Source organism: Rhinolophus hipposideros (genome assembly GCF_964194185.1).
Source record: "Rhinolophus hipposideros genome assembly, chromosome: 20".
Classification (NCBI taxonomy): Eukaryota; Metazoa; Chordata; class Mammalia; order Chiroptera; family Rhinolophidae; genus Rhinolophus; species Rhinolophus hipposideros.
In genome coordinates this window covers 41,552,938-41,575,502 of record NC_138066.1, presented here as the reverse complement: position 1 = coordinate 41,575,502, position 22,565 = coordinate 41,552,938, and the positions used below count along the sequence as shown (strand labels likewise).

The window sequence follows — 22,565 nt, the reverse complement described above, 5'->3', positions numbered from 1 at the left end:
AACTCCTCTTTTACATTATTTCACTTTCAACATTTACATAGTTCACTTATTTTGAGTGGAAAGGAATGGTTTTTTTTTCGTTTTTGTTTTTGTTTTTTAATACAAAATGAACCACATTTCATGCATTGGTGCCCTTCCTAGAAATCACTACGTTGCTGGTTATTTTAAATGTAAAGCTTATTAAATGTCTTATACCCCATTAGCCACCAGCACAGCTGCCACATCTGCTACAACCATTGCCAGCACAGGTCAGACGTTCCAAATTACAGGCAATCCAGTCACTATGGCAGGAAAAGTAATTACCAAACTGCCACTTCCTGCAAACAGCAAGATTGTCGCTGTAAATGTGCCAGCAACACAAGGAGGTAAGGGAAATGTGAAGTTTTAATTCACATTTGCCAGATCATACTGTTGCCATTATTTTTCATTTCCTTTTCACTGATTTCAGTCCTCGGATCTCACATTCTATGTAGTCCACTATAAAACCCTGCCACACGTAGTTTCCCCTCAGAATCCAAACAACACCTGATGCTTTTTATTGACGGGGCAGACATTAATTACTTCTTTATCTTTTTTTTTTAAGGCGTTGTTCAAGTACAGCAGAAAGTCCTGGGTATCATTCCATCAAGTACAGGTACAAGTCAGCAAACCTTTACTTCATTCCAGCCCAGGACAGCAACAGTCACAATTAGGCCCAATACCTCAGGCTCTGGAGGAAGCACAAGCACTTCACAAGTAAGCATTCTTTACAGTAAGGCTCGTTTTGTTTTCAAGTGTTCACCATGTCAGCTTTTTAGAATGGCCTCTTCCAGGATTAATCCAGCTTCTAATTTCCCTTTGCCTTTTACTTAATCTGTGACAAAGTACTGATTTTTTACACACGCTGTTATATTTCTAAGTAAAAAAATGATACATGAACTGTTCATTTTTAACATGTAGTTAGTAGCATGTTAGTATAGTTTATGAATCATAATAATTGCTTCCGAGGATTTTATATAAAGGAAATCCCTTTATATAAAATAATGGACAGCACTGGACCTCCCAAGGAAACTCGTAATGCAGCTAAGAAATAAAACGAAAAATGTAATCCAGAGCACAATAGTTTTATAATCAGCTGATATGCACATGTTAGAGACATCATCTCTTTGGCCCTAGTATTATGGAAAAAGTTTAGTTTTACAGACTTGAAAACATTCTGAACCTAACTATAGAACTGAAAATAACACGCTTTTTGTCTCTCCTTTAAAACTGTGAAAGGACATTTGGTTTCTGATCTTGCTGTTATATTCCCTAGGTTACAGATACGGATTGGAGCTCAGGGAAAATAGAACTCAGTGTTTTCCTGTGAGCAACTATGGTGGTTATAGATTAGAGCTTCACTGTCTTCCTTCATTCCTTCTAGTCTGTAGGCTGTTCCTTGTATCAGTGACAAAGAATTTCATATGATCTCATTTGAATGAAATTTTCTTCCCTCAAAATTCCATCTGTATCCTGATGCTTAATATAATTTAAAATGTAATTTTCAAGAGCCTCTCATTTCTGTAGATATGTTTATCAATATAGAATGTTTAAAGATCTGTGTTCTAAGTCCATCATGCCATAGTTGTTTAAAACCATTTTAATTCATTGTCTTTTGTGTCATTTGTAGGTAATCACAGGGCCTCAGATCCGCCCTGGTATGACGGTGATTAGAACACCACTCCAACAGTCAACACTAGGAAAGGCAATTATTCGAACACCTGTGATGGTACAGCCAGGTATTCGTCCATCCAGTATTATCATTTTACATCTAAACAGCCAGTCCAGGAAATCTGTAATACTCTGTATTTGGCACTCTGCATACTAGAAAATACCAATTTGAATTGAGACTTCAAAGCATACTAAATTTCTAATCCATCATGGGATGCACCATAGATATTTTTTCATATCTGGCATTGCAAAATAGATCCAAGTATGCTTATTTAATATGTTTTTTAAACTTCTAATAAATGGAATACATGCATTCAAATCATGGAAATAAGAATGAGCAAAGAAAATAGTCTTTGTGTTAAAAGACGGAAATAAGGAAACGGCTAAGAAGCATTTAAACGGAAAGCATAAAACAAGATTACAAGGACAGTGCCAGCCCTTCATTAATGTGAAAATAGGTTAAAGCTCCCATATTAAAAGTCGAAGACCATAAAGATTAAGTAGGAAAAAAAAATGCAACTATGCATTTTTGAGAAACATACCTAAAATCGAATTACCCCCCAAGGTAAAAAAAATTAAAAGATGGGTAAGGATACATGAAATAAAGACAAAAAAGAAAGAAAGAAGGGGACAGTGGGGAGGACAAGGATAATCCTAGTAATTTTGTACAGAGTAGAAGTCAGTGTTTAAAAACAACGTTAAATAGGACAAAAAGGGTCATTTTATATTGGCTTAAAGATACAGGTTGCAATGAAGATCCAGTCTTGGATTTTTATGAATTAAATATCACTGAAATATAGAAAGCAAAAACTATTTGATATCAAGGAGGGATTAACAGAGGCATAGTAGACCAGAAACAGACTGTGTGTCAACTTTTGTACCTTCAGGAATACAAATTGGTTTTAAATATTTGTGGACAATTTATACAAAAATGGTCATATAATGCATCAGTGGTAAAACCTCGATGGATTCCAAAAAGTAAAATCTGTATGGGCCACTTTCTATGTAGTAAAGATAGAAATTAATATTAAAGTATTATAGTAATAACCTTTACTTGCTTGGAAATTTAAAAATGTTTGTTCTCATAAGTGATTTTTAGTTTAGAGAAACATGAAATGGGTAATTACAGACAGATTATCAAATAGCAACTGAGCTATGCTGCTAAAGATGAACTCAGGCAATTCATTCATTTAACACATGTTTGAGCACCTGTTCTAGGCAGTTGAACTACACTGGTGAACAAAACAGACAAAAACGCCTGTATTCTTAAATCTTAATCAGAAGTTAGAAAAATATATAAAACAAGTCTTACATGAAAACAGGAGAGAGAAAGTAAAATAAAAGTACAAGTAGTAATTAATAGAAAGGCAAATATTATTAAAATAAACCATTTTTTTTGCAAGTCTAATCTTGAGAAAAGAGAACAAAATGCTAGTTTAGAGAATTTGGAATGAGAAAGTGCTATAAAAATAGAATGAACTTTTTTAAATCAAAAGAGAATTGTGTGGGCCGGCCCGGTGGCTTAGGCGGTTGGAGCTCCGTGCTCTTAACTCCGAAGGCTGCCGGTTCGATTCCCACATGGGCCAGTGGGACTCCTCAACCACAAGGTTGCCAGTTCAACTCCTCGAATCCCATAAGGGATGGTGGGCTTCGCCCCCTGCAACTAAGATTAAACACAGCACCTTGAACCGAGCTCCCTCCCAGATGGCTCAGTTGGTTGGACATGGGCTCTCAACCACAAGGTTGCCAGCTCGATTCCTCGAGTCCCACAAGGGATCCTGGGCAGCGCCCCCTGCAACTAAGATTGAACACAGCACCTTGAGCTGAGCTGCCGCTGAGCTCCTGGATGGCTCAGTTGGTTGGAATGCGTCCTCTCAACCACAAAGTTGCTGTTTCGACTCCCGTGAGGGATGGTAGGCTGCGCCCCCTGCAACTAGCAATGGCAACTAGACCTGGAGCTGAGCTACGCCCTCCACAGCTAAGACTGAAAGGAGAACAACTTGACTCGGAAAAAAGTCCTGGAAGTACACACTGTTCCCCCAATAAAGTCCTGTTCCCCCCCTCCCCAAAAAAAGAGAATTGTGTACAGGTATCCTTGAGTTAAGACTTTGAGAAGTCTCACTCTTTATACTCAGGAACTAAATCTATTTGAATAATGAGGCATAATTATATACTATGCTTATAAATTTCAAATCTCAATGACTCATATCAAGGAAAGAAATTTAGAAAGTTACTATAGTATTACCTACAAAAAATAATTTCCCACCTCATGGTTTTATGGGTAAAATTCTTCAAAATGATTAGGAAACAATTCCTTATAAAAAAAAAAGTTTCAGAGAAAGAAAAGATTAAATTTTTTACTGTTCATTTTACAAATTTAGCACAATTCTAAGAAGAAATATAGCATCCTTTTCTTTTTAAAGGAAGTCTTCTGATGCCTAAGTAGTATTTATCACAGAAAAGAAAGTATGATTTATTATTTCAGTTAATGCTACAGGGAAAATTGTTAAATTCAATATCTACTCTTGTTTAAAAATAGATGTCAGTTATGCAGGTAACTAAAAGGAAAGATAGAGTAATGTAAAGGAGAAAAAAATTTATAGATGGTAAATTGTAATGTACTTACAAAATTGAAAAACGTGGTAATTGCAAGATGTATAGAGCCTTTGTTCCTGAATGCCTTATGTAGCTGCAATTATATGTTTGACTTGCATATGTCAATCTGTAGCTTCACAAATAAGTGTGTCTGGTGTGGAAAGAAAAGCAGGGTGGCCAATGGGGCTGATGGGGCCCAAGGAAGATGAGAAGACTCACAGCAGTTGTAGTCGGACAGATGGAGGGTGGGTACATGTTTGCACTGTGTCTGAGGGTGCACAGAGCCACTTAGCGTTTCCCAAAATAGAATCCACAGACTCCCGCGATATACAAAACTTTTTAAATTTTGAATTTGCATTTTGATGATAATCAAAAAATAACATGTACTATTGCGGATCATCTGAATGACCATCATATAATCAGTTGGTACCAGTCCTTTTATCCATCTGTGTTTATGACGACACTGCATCACTACCAGGTGATCAACTACAGTAACTTTTCATGCATTGTTCCTCGAACTGCAATATGAGAACGTACTGTTAGGGTTCAGAAGTTCTCAAATCCAAGCACTTGACTACACGTGCTGTACTGTGTTTTTGACTCATCTTGAAGAACGAATGGATAAGAGTAGCCAAGTAAAGTTTAGAAGAAAGAGTAGTGACAGAAAATTTGCAAAGCCAGTTTTGAAAGTATATTTTAAGTCTCCAGAGTTAGGAGTGTGACACCAAAGGAAACTAGACCAATAGAAACCATTCAGAAAGCATTATATGTGAGAATTTGCTGTATGACAAAGGCATCATTTTGAATCAGAAAGGAAGGACTGGATTTATCAGTAAATTGTACTGGAATAATCATTTTATAGTTGGGGGGGGCCAGAAATAGACTTGCTAATATGTACCATGACAGAATATACTTGGAAGGATATGACTAGGTAATGCAAGAAAACCTTAAAAGCAATAATTAAAGCAAAAAATCTTTATAAGAAAACTTTAATAGGTTTACAAATAAATGAAATTAAAAAGCAAACAACAAAGTAGGAAAAATACATTTTAGTAATTTATATCTTTAATCTGTATGAAGAGACTATATAAGAGAATTCACAAATGAAGTATAACGACTTGACAGATATAAACACTGTAGTAATTGAAGAAATTCAGGCCCCGTGATCATAATCTTTCCGATTGCTGGAATATTTTGCTTTAGTGATAACACCTATAGTTTCATTGTTCAGTCAAATGGTCACTCAGTGGTGGTGGGAGTATGAATTGGTATAACCTTTCTAAAATTCCGTTTACTACTGTGTTCCTACTGTGAACCCAGTAATTTGGGGATTCTAAGGAAATAATTGGAAGCACATAAAAATTTATAAATAAGGATTTCACCATGGAGGGTTCCTTTTAAGTTTATTGGGGTGACAATGGTTAGTAAAGTTACATAGGTTTCAGGTGTACAATTATGTAATAATACATTATCAATATATCACATGTGTGTTCACCATCCAGAGTCAGTTCTCCTTCCATCACCATATGTTTGATCCCGTTTACCCTCATCTACTACCCCTCAGCCCCCCTTACGCTCTGGTAACCACTAAACTATTTTCTGTATCTATGAATTTATGGAGTTATTTAAAACAAAGAAAAAGGAAAATATTCTAAATGTCAAAATAGGTTCAATTTTATACATATGCAGTAATATTTACACAAGTCATTAAAAGAAATATACACAGAAACATGTGTTCACAGAAGGAAAATGAATATAAAACTTAGAAAATGTGATATTATTCGCTAATTAATAATGAATTAGGACTTTGTAAATGCAAAATTAGCTACCAAATAATTACTGTTAGAGACTATTTCACCAGGGAAAAATATCCCACCCTGTTTTTTCTTCCATATTTCAGCAAGTTAAATGAGAAAGCGAAGTTTTTAGAAGACTGTAGAGCCATTCCAGTTAACTGCATTCATTAGATATTTATCGAACAGTAACTATGGAAGCATTCTTTTAACATTTTGCCCTCGTACAGGCATATCTCAGAGATATTGATGGTTAGGCTCCAGACAACTGTAATAAATCCAGTATCACAATAAAGCAAGTCAGAATTTTTTGCTGGTGGAGGGTCTTGCCTTCAATTTGAAGAAAACATAACATCTCTGAAGCTCAGTAAGACAGGGTGTACCTAAATTAAGGATATAATGATCCTTCCCTTCTTGGTTCTCCCAAGCTATCTGGTACATAGCTGTAAGAAAAGTTTATTTATAAATGCAACTAGCCCAGTGTATGTTTCAATATGTTTTGTTTAAAATTCATGAATTAATTATATATTAAATTTTTTAAAAATAGCATATTCCTAAGGAAAGGCAGCCTTATAAGTGGCATATTTTACGCGTTCTTTCCTGTCTTCCCTCCTGTTCATTTTGATTTAGACATCTAGGAAGAGTATTGTTTTTTCACTCTACTACAGTTAGCAGGAACTGGAGAATGGTTGTCAGTGAGCTGGTTAAAAACAGGCTCCCTGACAATGAGGTGGGTCCTTTAGGTGTGGGTGTATGTCTGCATGCATCTTGGGCTGTTGGCATCCCATAAATCTTTTTTGAAAATTGAAAAGAATACATTCATATGATGTGTTGATGAATATTTCATCTCAAAATACTGCCGAGGACATGTAAGTATTTACAATGTTTTGCCATTTGCATTAGGTACTCCTCAGCAAGTGGTGACTCAGATCATCAGAGGGCAGCCTGTTTCCACTGCAATCTCTGCCCCTAATGCAGTTTCCTCAAGCCCTGGGCAGAAAGGCTTATCTTCAGCACCATCCACTGCAAATCTGCAGTCGTCAACCTCACAATCCCCTCGGCCCCAGCAAGGACAGGTGAAGCTTACCATGGCACAGCTCACCCAGTTAACACAGGGCCACGTAAGTACCACGACTTCATTTTAACCTTAGAGGTGATCTCATTTATTTATCTTGCTGTAAGTTTAGAAGCATGTACTTATTTTCAGAAGTTAAAAAAATGTACTTATTTTAAGAAATGGTGGCTTTCTAGGGTTAAACAAAAACACTTAAAAGGCGCCGGATATACCACAACCTCAAATATCTAGAACCCTTAGACCATGCATGCTATAACAGCGAGATGGTAACCTTTTAACCACCAAAAGGTATGGGTTGACCAATTTCCAAGGGAAAAATAAAATTTGGGTACATTAAGCTGCTTCCTTGCAAGACTCATTGTCATCAATTTTTCTAATAGTAATCAATAGATTGAATGCAGTTTCCATTAAAATCCTAAGAGATATTTTTGTAGAATTTGACAAGTTGATTTTTAAAATTGATATGGAAGTGCAAAGGACCGAGAATAGCTATAACACGTCTGAAAAACTGGAGGATTTGCCCTATGTGATAATCTGATATCAAACTTACCATACTGCTTTATTAATTAATACAGACACAAGGCTGGCTAGACCAACGGAACAGTAAAAAATGCAGAAAGTGACCCATGCAGATGTGGACACTTGTTGTATGCGAGAGGTGGTATTGTAGATCGTTCAAGAAGGACAGACTTCAGTAAATGGCGCTGGGACAATTGAGCGTATATGGGAAACTATGAAAATGGACATGACCTCACTCAGCCCTCATAACCTAGGGTAGGAGAGGAAAGGCTTTATGAACACACAGAAAACACTAACCATAAAGGAAAATTTTGTACATTCAACTACATTATAAAAGAGAGTGAAAAGAATGAGAGAAGCTATAAATACAATTAACTAAGGAATATTATCCAGAATACATGAATTACTGCAAATCAGAAGGAGAAAATCCAATAGTTCATTAGAAAAAAGGGCAAACAACCTAGATGAGAAAAGAGAAAATCTAAATGTCTAAAAATCCAAAAATTAAAGCTGCTGAACTTTATTAGTAGTGAAAGAAATGCATATTAAAACCATTTGCATAAAAGGTTAGTATAAATCAAAATGTCAGACAGAATCAAGGGTTTAAAGATACGGAGCAGAATGAACTCTTCATGCACAACTGGTTTAAACATTTTGGAAAGTTGAAAATATGCTTGCCCCCAGTCCCAGTAGTTCTGGTTCTCCTTCGGGTGTATTCCCTAGAGAAGTTCTTGTTCATGTGAGCACCAGGGAAATGAATCTTCATAGCAGCACATTGTTCGTGAGTCAAAAACTGGGAACGACCCAAATGTCTGTAATCAATTAGATACATAAATTGTGGTATATTCCTGCAGCAGTGAAAATGAACACACTAGATCCACACAGAGCTACACCGTTGAGCTAAAGAAGCAAGTAACGAGCAAACTTACATCGTGATTCTATATGGGTGTAATTCAGAAACAGGCAAAACCGGCTGTATTGTGTAGGGACACAGGGCCACTGCATTGTGTCCCAAACTGGAGGGGACACCATTCCCATCATCATCTTCGTGGATGGTGCTCCTCAAGTTGTGAGCCTGTGGCCGATAAAGCACCGTTCCTAAGTAGTAGCACTATGAGGAAATGCAACGTTGTCATAACAGTGAAAATAGTGGTTACCTCTAGGGGAAAGGAGGGAATTAAGATCAGAGCAGGTCATATGGATGCTTCTTAGGTACTGGCAGTGGGGACCTGAGTGCTGGTTTTATACATGTTCACCTTCTAATTATTCTTTAAACCATACATGGTGTTTTATGTATTTTTGAGTGTATACACAAAAAATACATTTTAAAAAAGCAAGAGTATATAAGGGACTCATGAGTAAAGTATGCGTTGCTTAGATTTAGTACGTGAACTTTGTAGCATAAGTTTTGGCTGTTGGGAATTTGGTGGGTTGTTTTTGTTTTGACTTTCACTTTCTTTTTTTTAAAATTAATTTTATTGGGGTGACAATTGACTTTCACTTTCTAATTCTCTGCCATACTCCTGGTAGTTAAGGTTACTGGATTTAATAAGTACTGACAGAAGAGACAGTACATACAGAGTTTTTAGTTCCTGGTCCCCATTTTGATAATTTCTGGTGACCCTCCTGACTTGGTATTTGTATTCCATGTCTAAAGCCTAAGCTCTTTGACGTTAACACACACAAACACGCCAGAACTAGGTACATGCTGAAAAACAAACTAAGAGACCTGGGTTCCTCATTTTATCTCACCTTTAACTTGGTCTCTAACTTTGGGCAAGGGACTGAACTTTCTAACTTGAGTTTCCTATTTGGTAGTAAGATTATAGTAATATTTTCTCTCCCTACTCCACAAGGTCACAAGTCCATTGTGAGGAAATCAAATGAGGCAGTATGTATAAAGATGCTTTGAAAATTGCAAAACAATATGAATATCAGATGATTTCAAATCAGAGTTTTGTGTTGACGTTAGTCATTCCCTTCAATGCCCTTAGAGTAGTTCCCCCCTTATCTGTGGAGAATACATCCCAAGACCCCCAGTGGATGCCTGAAACCCTGGATAGTACCGAACCCCAGATATACTATGTTTATTCCTATACGTACACACCTTTTCACTTAAATAAAGGAAGCACCTTACGGCCTGTCTTTGGCATGTTCGAATTGCCAGCATCACTACCCTTATGCTTTGGGGACATTATCAAGTAAAATCAGGGTTACTTGAACACTGCAAGGACTACCATTACATGACAGTCGATCTGATAATCAAGAGGGTTACTAAGTGACTGGTGGGCGGGCAGCGTATACAGTGTGGAGACACTGGACATATTCATATCCCGAGTGGCTCGAAGCAGAAGGTTCGAGATTTCATCACACTACTCAGAACAGCACACAATTTAAAAATTATGAATCATGTATTTCTGGAATTTCCCGTTTAATATTTCCATACTGTAGTTGGCCATGGGTAACTAAAAGTGAGGAAAGAGAAACCATGGATGGTGGAGGGGACTACTGTATTTTATAATTTGGGAAATTTAAATCTGGCTGCCCAGGTGGAGAGCTTGGATTGGAACTCTGGATTGTTCATGGTTTTTCCACTAAACGGCATCAGTCTTTTTAAATAAATATTTTAGCTTATCTGAATTCCTTCTGCTGCCATTCCATAGACATTCAAATATATATTTTCATTACATTGCAGGATCTTTTCAATATAAAAGTGGTGTTCTTACAGAGAGATGGTTTGATCTCTGTTTACATGTTGTGTGTTTTTTCCATAGGGTGGCAATCAAGGTTTGACAGTAGTAATTCAAGGACAAGGTCAAACTACAGGACAGTTGCAGTTGATACCTCAAGGGGTGACTATACTTCCAGGTCCAGGACAGCAGCTGATGCAAGCAGCGATGCCAAATGGTACTGTTCAGCGCTTCTTGTTTACCCCTCTGGCAACAACAGCCACAACGGCCAGCACCACCACCACCACCACCGTTTCCACTACAGCAGCAGGTAGAACTTGGGCTGTTACCGGAAATCCCACCCGTTATTACCACGGCTGCTGGGCTAAGAGGGGAGGAGAGGACCAGTGCTTACCTTTGGGAGGATATACCTCAAACCAATAAGCCTAACAGCTGACTGGTCAGCTGCACAAGATCTGAACAAGATACCTTATTCTTCCAGACTCCCTGTCACCTCCATTCCCCCATAAAAAATATAGAAAGGGGGAAGGGCCAGCAAAAAGTAGTGGGTATTATGTTAACTGTGCCTACATTTACTCCTTGCCACGCCTTATAGGCACTGAGTCATGGAATTAATCTCAGGGTGGGTGGACATATCCAGCTCATAACCTGCAGGTGAGAGCTGCAGGTCCAGCCAGCACCATTTCGTTAGCCTGCTACTGTAAGCTGCTGTCACAAACTGCCACCATGCCATAGGAGAAAAATGAGATTTCTTAGCCTGGACCAGAAGACCTGCCTGATTTCCAGAGACTACGCCCTGCTTTGGAAGCCAGCTTTCTGGAGAGTCAGCAAAGTGTGCAGAGGGTGGCCCTGAAACAGCTCAGGTTCCCCAATTTAAGAGAGTCCTAACCCACGTGTATCTAAATGGAGCATTTCCAAGGCATCAGTCTTTTATACTGAAATGTAGAATTCTCACCTTTAGAAAATCCCCTTCAAGTTGTTCTTTAACCTCAGTCTTAGGTTCTAGAGTAATAGATTATTTGGTCTTTCCTTTTCACAGGTACAAGTGAACAAAGGCAGAGTAAATTATCACCCCCGACACAGGTGCCACAAGCCAAAACCCTGCCACCAGCTCAGTCATCAAGTGTGAGTCCTCCGGAAGCCCCGCCACCGACTGCTCAGCCTTCAGCTCAGCCCCAGCCACAAACCCAGCCCCAGTCCCCAGCTCAGCCTGAAGTTCAGACTCAGCCTGAAGTTCAGCCCCAAACAACTGTTGCACCCCATGTCCCTTCTGAAGCACAACCCACCCAAGCACAGTCATCCAAACCCCAAGTCGCAGCACAGTGTCAGCCTCAAAGTCATGTCCAAGGACAGTCTCCTGCTCGCGTCCAGAGTCCGCCACAGACTCGAATACGTCCATCAACTCCATCCCAGGTGTCTCCTGGACAGCAAGCCCAGGTTCAGACTACAACCTCCCAACCGATTCCAATTCAGCCACATACATCTCTTCAGATACCTTCCCAGGGCCAGCCACAGTCACAACCCCAGGTACAGTCTTCACCTCAAACTCTTTCATCAGGACAAACGTTAAGTCAAGTTACTGTTTCATCCCCATCCCGTCCTCAGCTACAAATACAGCAGCCACAGCCCCAAGTCCTGGCTGTGCCTCAGCTGCAACAACAAGTCCAGGTTCTCTCTCAGATCCAGTCGCAGGTTGTGGCTCAGATACAGGCTCAGCAAGGTGGTGTGCCCCAGCAAATCAAACTCCAGTTACCTATTCAAATTCAGCAAAGCAATCCTGTGCAGACTCATCAGATTCAGAATGTGGTCACAGTGCAGGCAGCCAGTGTGCAAGAGCAGTTGCAGAGGGTTCAGCAACTCAGGGATCAGCAGCAAAAGAAGAAACAGCAACAGATAGAAATTAAGCGGGAACACACCCTCCAAGCTTCTAACCAAAGTGAAATCATTCAGAAACAGGTAAAGTTATTAAGTAAAAGCAGCATGTTCAGTAGCTTGAATTATTGTGCTGTGCGTTAGACTTAGTGTTTGGTTGTGTTAGGTTTCCTAAATGAGACAAAAGTCATTGATGTTTCGATTTGGAAGCAGCACTGGATTGACCAAAAACTACTGAATGACTACTGTGGTTTGGAATTCTTTTTTGGCTCTAAACAGTCAGTGCTTATTAGAAAAACTACTTGTATCGTGGGAGAACTAAGATGGGAAGCATGGAGTTAGGAGTTTAAGTATCATAAATACAAAACTAGAAGATTGAATGAAGTTCTAAAGCCACTTGAGGCATCATGGCAATTTGTTTGAAGTTATTTACAGATGTCATCCCTTAGTTTGCATGTAGACTAAGCAAATTATAGACAGATTAAACTCATTTGCATTTCTAGCTACACCTTTATAAACAACTTTTAAATACCATTATTCCATAGCTGAAGTAAAAAAGTGGCATCATGCAATAGCATCTTAGTGAAGTAAGGTAATTTAGATAAGTAAGCATCATTCTACTTAAAATGAAGTCACGTGTATGATGACCTGCAGCATTACTGGGAAAAAATTCTTTGCATCTACAGCATGTGCCGCTTGGCACTAGTTAGGGGTTTGAGTGTGGATTTCAAGTGTTCCCATGTTATGAGACCTGCATTCATCTCCTGGGTCTCCCATTCACAGTCCATGAAATTTACGTCCTATGAGCTATATTCTCACTAAAACTTCCTCTCTTTCCAGCCTCCCAGGATTATTGTAATGATTAACTGAGGTCATGTATGTAGAAGCACTTTATATTTGACATATAACATTCTGTAAGTTTAAGGTGTACAACGTGTTGAGTTGATAATGTATGTAGTGTAATATGATTGCCGTTGTAGCAATAACTAACACCTCTATTGGGTCACATAATTGTCATTTCTTTTTAGTGGCTGGAATAATTAATATCTAGTCTCAGCAAGGTTGCTGATTATAATACAATATTGTTGTTAGAAGCACTTGTTGAACAACAAAAGGATTTTAAAGATCTATGGTAATATTCTCATAAGATTGACATCAGGTATAATATGTTCAAATGCATTGTGACCCAGCTTGGAGTACTATATAGTCTGTAAATTGAGAATTATGTATTACAGTAGCTGTCTTTACCCGAATCTCTTCACCCCATCTGTGGGATGGTGGTGGGAGAATTCTCAAATTAATGCCTAGGAAGAGAACATAAGGTGAATAGCATGGCCTTTGGAGAATGATAGCTACCGGGAGGCTCTTAATTGCAGCCATATTATTTACTGTGTCTCAGTATCTTATTAATAAAATTATTCTTACCTTTCAGTATTGTTTTGAGAAATAAATGAGGTCATGTCAAGTGCTTACCTTACTTAGCACAGTGACCAGGACATGGTAAACCTAGACCACATAATAGCTCTAATTTTGTTTGTATTGTGATAGAAAACTCCTAGTTTCTTTGGGAAACACATGCTTGTGCTCCGATTTCTACTGTTACCTGTATACCAACTTGTGGTCATTATAAAATACGCACTTTTGGATTTTGTTCTGTCCTGAAGGTGGTGATGAAGCATAATGCTGTAATAGAACATTTAAAACAGAAAAAGACCATGACTCCCGCTGAAAGAGAAGAGAATCAAAGGTAGGGGGAAATGCTTATAACCCGATAACACAGGGTCTCACTGTATGGCGGTCTCTTCTCCTTAGCGTGCACGGGCACAGGCTCTGAGTTTATATTTTTTATCTTAACTGAAGTTCATTAAATGAGAACCCCTGGCACTAATGGGTTCTCATTGCTGGTTGGAATCACTCTTTGAAGCTTTCCAGTCATCAAAAAATCATGTCTGAAGCCTTTCAGAATGAAATGCCCAGCATTACATAGGTTGTGTATTTCTCTCTAGAATGATTGTCTGTAACCAGGTGATGAAGTATATTTTGGATAAGATAGATAAAGAAGAAAAACAAGCGGCGAAAAAACGGAAGCGCGAAGAGAGCGTGGAACAGAAACGTAGCAAGCAGAATGCTACCAAGCTTTCTGCACTGCTCTTCAAACACAAAGAGCAGCTCAAAGCTGAAATCCTGAAAAAGAGAGCGCTCCTGGATAAGGACCTACAAATTGAAGTGCAGGTGAGAAGGGGTTTCTTTTCCTTTTGTGCCCACTATTTAGCATCTAATTTCATTCGTTTTTCCCTGTGAAATTTTGGTTGAGCTTAAAATTGCAGCTTGTTTTCTAGAATTTACATTTTTGTACATTTAGTAAAAAGCTATGGGACACATGTCTTTTGAAACAAGATAGCGATTTTATATCTAAATATACATTGTAATCTATAAACTGGACGGACACTGGAAGAGATTAGTTTATTGACATAAACACTTGAGAAGTCTCCTGGGAATCGCTTTTTGTCTCTGACACAGTCTTGCCAGAAGTTATTAGGAGCCAAGTTTCATGAGAAAGGTAGACAGAGAAACTGCGAAATAATGTTGAAAGAATGAAAAATAAAGGTGTGCTCATTAAGTAAAACCACATTTCTTCCTTGATTTGTGACCGATCTGGCAGGCTTTGCCAATCCTCTGCTTACTTGGGGAATTTATTGAAAAATGAAAGAAAACATCAATTTATACAACAGCTTTTACAAAGAGAAGTGGGCTATCTAAAGCATCTATAAAAGTACATGGTATATTTTAAGAGGTGAGAAATATTAAAATATTGATCAGCCCCAAAAATCAACATTATGCGTAACTCTAAGACATTAGAGATCTTCCCACAAAAGTCAGACACCAGATGATAATGCCCCAAATCTCCCTTATTATTGAGCATCTCTGGAAATTCTAGCTAATGTGTTAAGCGAAGAAAAGAAAGAAAAAGATGAAATTGTTAACTGTATATAAAATTATTACATCAAAACTCCAAAAGAAAACTTACTAAAACTTACGAGCGAATTCAGTAACTTAGTCACTAGATAAATACCAAGACTATAACCATTGTCAAAGTGTCAAAAACAGAAGAGCTAATTCACAGAAGCAACAGAATGTATAATATACTATCTTCCACCTTAAATTAAGACACATTTTTTAGATTAGAATTTTAATATAAAAAAGGAAACCACAAAAATAACAGAAGAAAACATGATTGTCATTTTGTAATCTTGGAGTGGGAAAAATCACTCCTAAGCCTAACATATTCCAAATGCCACATGGGAAAAGAGATTTGATGGCACAAAAAGAAAAAAGTTTATATAGGAAAAAAAAATACCATAAACAACATTGAAAAACAAATAGCAAGAAAAAAATTGGAACATTAATGGCAGAATTAATATTCCTAAAATTTAAAGAGCTCTTTAAGAAATAAGAAAAAGCTGAGACTAACTAGGTGAGGGGAATACTTTCACAATATATATGTAAATCAAATCACTATAATGTATACTTTAAATATCTTACAACTTTTTTGTCAGTTATAAAAGTACATGGTATATTTCAGCTTCAAAAAAGCTGAAAATTTTTAAAAACTCTAGTAGAAGATTGTATAAGACATAAAAACAAAGTTTTCAAATCTAAAAACTCAAGTACTAATAAACATAAAAAGATATTCAACCTAACTATTAATGAAAGAAATGAAAATACTGTTTTTTCTAGAAAAAATATCATGTATTTCTAGAGAACCGTTTATCAATATGTATGAGAAATTATAAAATGCAGATACACTTTGATGCATAGTTTCACCTCTAAAATCATCTAAGATATATGAGAAGAACATAGTGAGTGTTGATAATAACAAAAATCTGGAATCAGCCCAAAGCCCACAAAGAAGAGATTAGTAATCAGTGTTTCTCACCAGGTACAGTCTGCGCCCTTTCGACAGGCTAGTTTTTTGCACAAAACTACCAACTTTAATATTGGTTTCCAAAGGCTAGTAGCATCCCCTTCATTTTAACAACCAAAAGAATGACCTTGTCCCCTTCACATACATTCTCAAATACTCTCTAGAGGTATCATTACAACCCTCAGTTGAGAACCACTGGATAAAATACATTTTGGAGTATCCACACAATGGATGCCATTTTAACAAAATGGTGAGTGTAGGATCGGTGCTTTTTCTGTTTTTAATTCGTTGAGGAAATTCTCATGATAAATATTTGATGAAAAGTGCCGGTTGCAGAATAGTATTTATAATGTGAGGTATCCATTCAGTTCACTCAACAAATGCTTATTTAACATTTAAAGTGTTTCACCTACTGTTCCCACTGCATATTCTACACAAATTGGGGATATTTTGTAGTTTATATTCTTTATATATAAATAAATTGCCTTCCAAAGCAATGACTTTTAGCCAACAAATAAAAATAATCTGTAAGTCCATTCTCCCAAAGATTACCATTTAAAAATAATTTTAGAATATATCGTGTATATGTTATTTTTAATATGGGTATTCACATAAACAGATTTTATTCAAAACAGAATCACACTGGAGACAACATACTGAACATTTTTCTACATTCATTACACTATGCAGCCATTTTTAAAAGGTTATTGCTACTCTAAATATTCAATTGTAGTTATGGTGTTCTTTTTGACAATGCATTACTTACCTAATGAGGAAGAAAATTACACTTTAAGAATATAGTCCACATTATTTTAACTAGTAGAATTTATTGCTGAGATAATTTGCTTTGAAGGACAACATTCAAATGTGTATGTGCTATGAGTTGAGTATGTGTATGTGTATATTTTTTAAATAATTTTTAATTATAATTTTATTTTTTATTTTCAAGATATGTGATCAGTCCTTTATATCTACCTGTTCTTTGTTGTTTCTGCTTGTCTTTTTAAAATAGACTTTATTTTTTAGAGCAGTTTTAAATTTACAGGAAAATTGCACAAAAGGTAGAGCTTTCTCATATCCTACCCCCCACTCCCAGTTTCCCCTATTAATTAACGTCTTGCATTAGTGTGGCACACTACAATTGGGGAGCCAATATATTGATTCATTGTTACTAAGTGAAGTCCTTTGTTCATGTTAAGTTTCACTCTTTGTGTTGTGCAGTTTTATGCCTTTGACTAATGCATACCATGTATCCATGTTACATAGAGAATACAGGATCGTGTCATTACAGTGTCATACAGAGTAAGTTTCACTGCCCTAAAAATGTCCTGTGTTCTATCTTTTCAGCTCTCCTCCGTCGTCTTCTGCTTGTCTTTTTGATAAAATAATTTCTTACTCATTTTTGAGTAGAACTTATACCTTCATTTAGCTCTTTGAATATCTCAAACATACATATTAGTATCTCAGACATACGTACTTTAAAATTTTTGTCAAATTGTTCTATAAAATTGATTTCATATGGAGTGAATTCAGATTTGGTTATTGCTTTTGTTGGTAGTCTTTTTTTCACATTACGTGTTTTCATTTGGTATGTTAGTGAATGGGGTTTTGTTTTGTTTCCTCTCTTGAAGCCCAGTGTAGCCCAGCCAACCCTAACACCAAACGGAAGCTGTCCTGTTTCCCACCTTAACACCAAGCGTGTTGAGTCCCCCTTTTTCCTGCAGAAACTGTTACTGTTGTTGGGCTACCACTTCCTGCTTCTGGATCTGGAGCCCAGCAGGCCTGCAGCTTCGGCCCTGTTCACAGTTTCGTGTTTCCATTCCATACAGACATTAATATTGTATTCAAGCATGGCTGTGTCTTCAGTTTTTTCCTTTTATGTTTTACTATCATCAGTATGTTCTTGAAGGAGAGATCATTGTCCTACGGTCTATTTCATTATGTTATAAACCCATATTAATTACAAAATGAAACTCAAAATTTGCTTTCTTCCCTAGGAAAAAGTTCCAACTTTTTTGTGTTTTTTTTTTAATTTATATTGGGGAACAGTGTGTTTCTCCAGGGCCCATCGATCTAAGTCGTCCTTCAATCTAGTTGTGGAGGGCGCAGCTCAGCTCCAAGTCCAGTCACCGTTTTCAATCTTAGTTGCAGGGGCGCAGTCCACCATCCCATGTGGGAATTGAACCGGCAACCTTGTTGTTGAGAGCTTGCGCTCTATGCAACTGAGCCATCCAGCCGCCCTCCAACTTTCTTTTTAAATAGAGAAGGTCTGTTGAATGTCACAGAGCTTATCTTCTCACAAGACTATCTAGACTACATGGAAAAAAATACTTTATTAATCCAGGACCATTCAGGTTTGTTAGAATTTTTGTGATGTTTAAAAGCTTGGTCATAACTATAGTTTCTTTACACCAAGTTTGTTCATTGATGCCAATCATAGTGGTTTTTCTAAGAATAAGTTGTAGCACTGGGTAGCAGAGGTGTATCTGTAAAGTATTTCGTATGGAAAGCAGTGAGAATTTTAATTTATGACAAAAATCTATATTAAAAAAATGCTCTCCCTGCCGTCTTAAATTCTAGACATGAGAGCATAATAAACAAGGCAGATCTCTCATTCTGCTCTGGGCTGATCAGATCACATTTTGAATATCATGTTTAGTACATGTTCAGTCTCACTTAAAGGACACAGGAGTGGCCAGAAGAAAGAAGCCAGTGGGTGAGGACACTTGAAATCACACCCTGAGCCACGACTGAAATAACCAGGACATGATGAGGGCATGCTGGGAAGGGATGTTCTTTTTAGACACTTGGGCGTCTTTCTGTCAGATCTCCTTTGAGGATAACTAGCAGCTTTCTAGTTGTTATGTAATCTTCACTTTCTATGTCTAGTTGTTTTAACTGGGTTTAAGGTATAGTAGGAACACTCTACTCTTGTTTGGAATTGCTGAAACTCCCTCACATTAGGCTGAACTTTGGAGCTACTTCGACACGGGAGGTAATGTAACATCCTCTGGCCTGAGCGTACATTTACGTAAGTCAAATGATAGTCTTGTATTGTCTTTAATTGACAATAGGAAGAGCTCAAGAGAGACCTGAAAATTAAGAAAGAAAAAGAAATGGTGCAGGCCACAGCAGTAGCTGCCACTTCCCCGCCTCCGGCCCCCCCGCCTTCGCCTCCACCTCCGCCTCCCCCACAGCACTCGGGTCCCCTGGCCACGGCCACGGCCACGGCCACGCTGCCTGCAGCTTCCCAGAAGAGGAAGCGAGAAGAGGAAAGAGACTCAAGCTCCAAGTCCAAGAAGAAGAAAATGATTTCTACTACCTCAAAGGAAACTAAGAAGGACACAAAGCTTTACTGTATCTGTAAAACGCCTTACGATGAATCTAAGTGAGTAGATCCTTTTGAGCTCTAGTTTATTTTCTTAAAGTTCAGCTGTTAAATCTGTAGTTTTGAAGAAAATGAGTATATTGATAGCAATGTGAAGTAAAATAGTTACAAGAAAGGGTAATAGTGTTTCATCTGTGGTGTTGCATCTGATATTCTTAACCTTGACACTAGAAAGTGAAAACATTACCTCACGTGTTCATGGTTCGTGTTTGTCCTTCATCATATTCTTTTCTGTCAAAAACAAGCTTTCTGTTGCTCCTTTGCTTTCTCCTCTTCTCTGGATTAACTCGAAATCAATGAGTCATGCTGTCTGGAGAAGGAGGTGTATGATTCTTGCTGCCCAAAGTTGACTGCATCCTTTCTGGAATCTTTGCAACCCTACGATCACAAATTCTAGAGACTGTCTGAGGATGAATGGTGCAAGAGGTTTCAAGTTTGCGTGGCTTTGGTTTTTCTATTGTTTAATTTTAATTCTGTGGTTTTTGTATTGGAATACTGTAACAATATTATTTTTGTCAAAGTTCCCATTTTCTTGTTGGGGACAAAAGTCAGAAAAACACAAAAAGTGTTCCTTTTACCCATTCCTCAAGTAAGACACTCCAAAATTTGATAAACATGGCAGCTGGAAACTGTTTTTGACAGTTGTGACTTGTATCTGGTGATATATAAACATTTTAGAGATACTAATCTATAAATGTAGTCTCATTTTTTAAAATCATTATTATCATTCAACTAAGTATTTAGCTTCCATTTTAAACATTTACATGTAGGCCAGCTTTGTAAAGCCAAAATAAACCATGATATTTTTACAGTACTGAAAAGTTTATTTGTGCTATCAAATATGATCATTTGGTATTAGTAATGCTTATTGTCTACCTTAAATGGATGCCTAATCAATTTCTAAAATAAAATTGTGATCTCTTTAATGATGTGTAAGTTGCAACCTTGAAGCTGCTTTGATGGTGCTATTTAAGTTATAATGTGCAAGTGCTAGATCAAAACTTTTTGTTGGTAGATCTAGCTGTGTGTTGAATTCAACACAGATCAGTTAAGGCATCTTCACTTTGCATTGTCTTCCTTTATTGGGAATTACACATAATGTAAAAAGTGGAGCCCTATTAACTGATTTTTCCCATAGTCTAATACAAGTGTGCCTCCCTTTAAGCAAAATAAACTAAATGATTTCTAGAACAAAACAGAACCATGATTTTCTTTCTGACAAAAAATCTGCTTGTGAAATTTCTTTAACAGTCTTCTTTGGCATATTGAAAATACCCAGATCACAGAAATTTATAAGTTGCATAAAACGAGGCACACATGGACATGTATTCATTCTATTGAGATTGCCTCATTATCTCGTGGATATTTCATATTTTTCAGTTTGTCATTATTAACATTTCAGGATACCAGATTCATTTGAGTTAGTGGCTGTGTAGGAGTATTTTATAATCGCTTGTACCAGACGTGGCTGGTTTGGGAATCTAGTGAGAGTGACTAAAACTTGAAATTCAGATCCTGAGCTTACTTCCAGAACATACAGCCCACCATCTGGTGAGGGCAACAGACAAAAACACCTTGAAGGCCCACACCTGTGGCATTGAAAATCATGCAAGATTCATATTCAAAAGAAAAAAGTTAGTGGTAACAAGATAAACCACACAGTATGTATTCCTTCACGTTCATAAAGCAGGTTAGGTTTAAAGCTTGAGAGCTACTTCCATTTCTCTAGGTCCATCTACCAAGAAACACCTTTAGAACCAGTGGCAGAAGCAAAGCCAGTCTGGTTCCCTGTGATTCATACTAATCTTGCTATGACTTGGGCTTGGCCATCCTACACAGTGCCCGCCCACACTTTCAGATAAGCTATGTTTGTCGTAGAGATACTTTTCATTTTGTCACTGGGGACCTCACATTACAAAAGCCTTGAGGGTTGACCGTACCCGATGAACCCCCAGTTACACACTCACACAGCCCCACCCTGCCAGTTACTGTAAAACCTCTCACTGCTCTGGATAACTACCCTTACATTGCCCTCCACACCATAATTTTGAATTGAAGCCGTTCCTTACCAGTTAATTAGCATAGCCACTCTCCGCAGTGTCACACACATTATATTAACATTATATTAACTGGCCCACGTCATCATCTATTACAGTTAGATTAAATTCCAGGGTTTATTTAGAAAACTTGTCAGAAATTGAATTATTCCATGTACCTTTCTTAGTTTTTCTTCTTCATATCATATTTTGACCATTTATCTTCTACACCTGGCTGACCTGCATGTTTCCTGTAGTGTAACTTCTACTTGGTGTTTGCGCTTTGCTTTGTTTTCAAATTTAAATTGTGCGATACATTTTCAAACCTATCTAAGAAATAGCCCTGATTTTGAAATGGCTTCTGTGGCATAGGTTTGACAGATGTAAGTCTTTGATTCTTTGGCTTTGGTTTTTGTGCCTGTTACAGTTTTACACACATTCATTAAGAAGCAGACATTATCATCAGTGTGTTCTTTATTTTTTTCAAATTCCAGTATGTTTTTAATGACCCATATTTCACTAAACAGTGTATTTGTTGAAATCGATGTTAGTGACTTTATGTTTCCATACTTGATACAGTGTCAGATGCTGTAGTTTGCCAGGGTTAGGATGGTCGGATTCAAGGTGTCTAGTTTGACTCATTGCAGAAAGTTATCCTGTAAGAAAGTGAATCAGTGCAGGGAAGACAGATTTAAGTACCATGCAGCTCAAAATGACAATTACATTGTCATTTTCATTGTGAATACTTTTAGGTTCTATATTGGCTGTGATCTTTGTACTAACTGGTATCATGGAGAATGTGTTGGCATCACAGAAAAGGAGGCTAAGAAAATGGATGTGTACATCTGTAATGATTGTAAACGGGCACAAGAGGGCAGCAGTGAGGAATTGTACTGTATCTGCAGAACACCTTATGATGAGTCACAGTGAGTTCTGATAAGAGCATCATATTTAATAATTTAGGAAGCCAAATTGCTCTGACT

At 37.5% G+C, this 22,565-nt stretch overlaps 1 protein-coding gene across 1 annotated transcript in view; it reads left to right on the top strand.

Annotated features, from left to right (window-relative positions):
• BPTF (bromodomain PHD finger transcription factor) overlaps positions 1–22,565 on the top strand; it is a 128,082-nt gene that overhangs the window by 93,228 nt on the left and 12,289 nt on the right. Inside the window, exons 18-25 of the mRNA XM_081028037.1 lie at positions 584–735; positions 1,649–1,757; positions 6,981–7,198; positions 10,446–10,671; positions 11,401–12,317; positions 13,898–13,980; positions 14,240–14,465; positions 19,233–19,546. Of these exons, the coding sequence (XP_080884163.1) occupies positions 584–735; positions 1,649–1,757; positions 6,981–7,198; positions 10,446–10,671; positions 11,401–12,317; positions 13,898–13,980; positions 14,240–14,465; positions 19,233–19,546 (2,245 nt within the window). The remainder of the gene's footprint in view (positions 1–583; positions 736–1,648; positions 1,758–6,980; positions 7,199–10,445; positions 10,672–11,400; positions 12,318–13,897; positions 13,981–14,239; positions 14,466–19,232; positions 19,547–22,565) is intronic.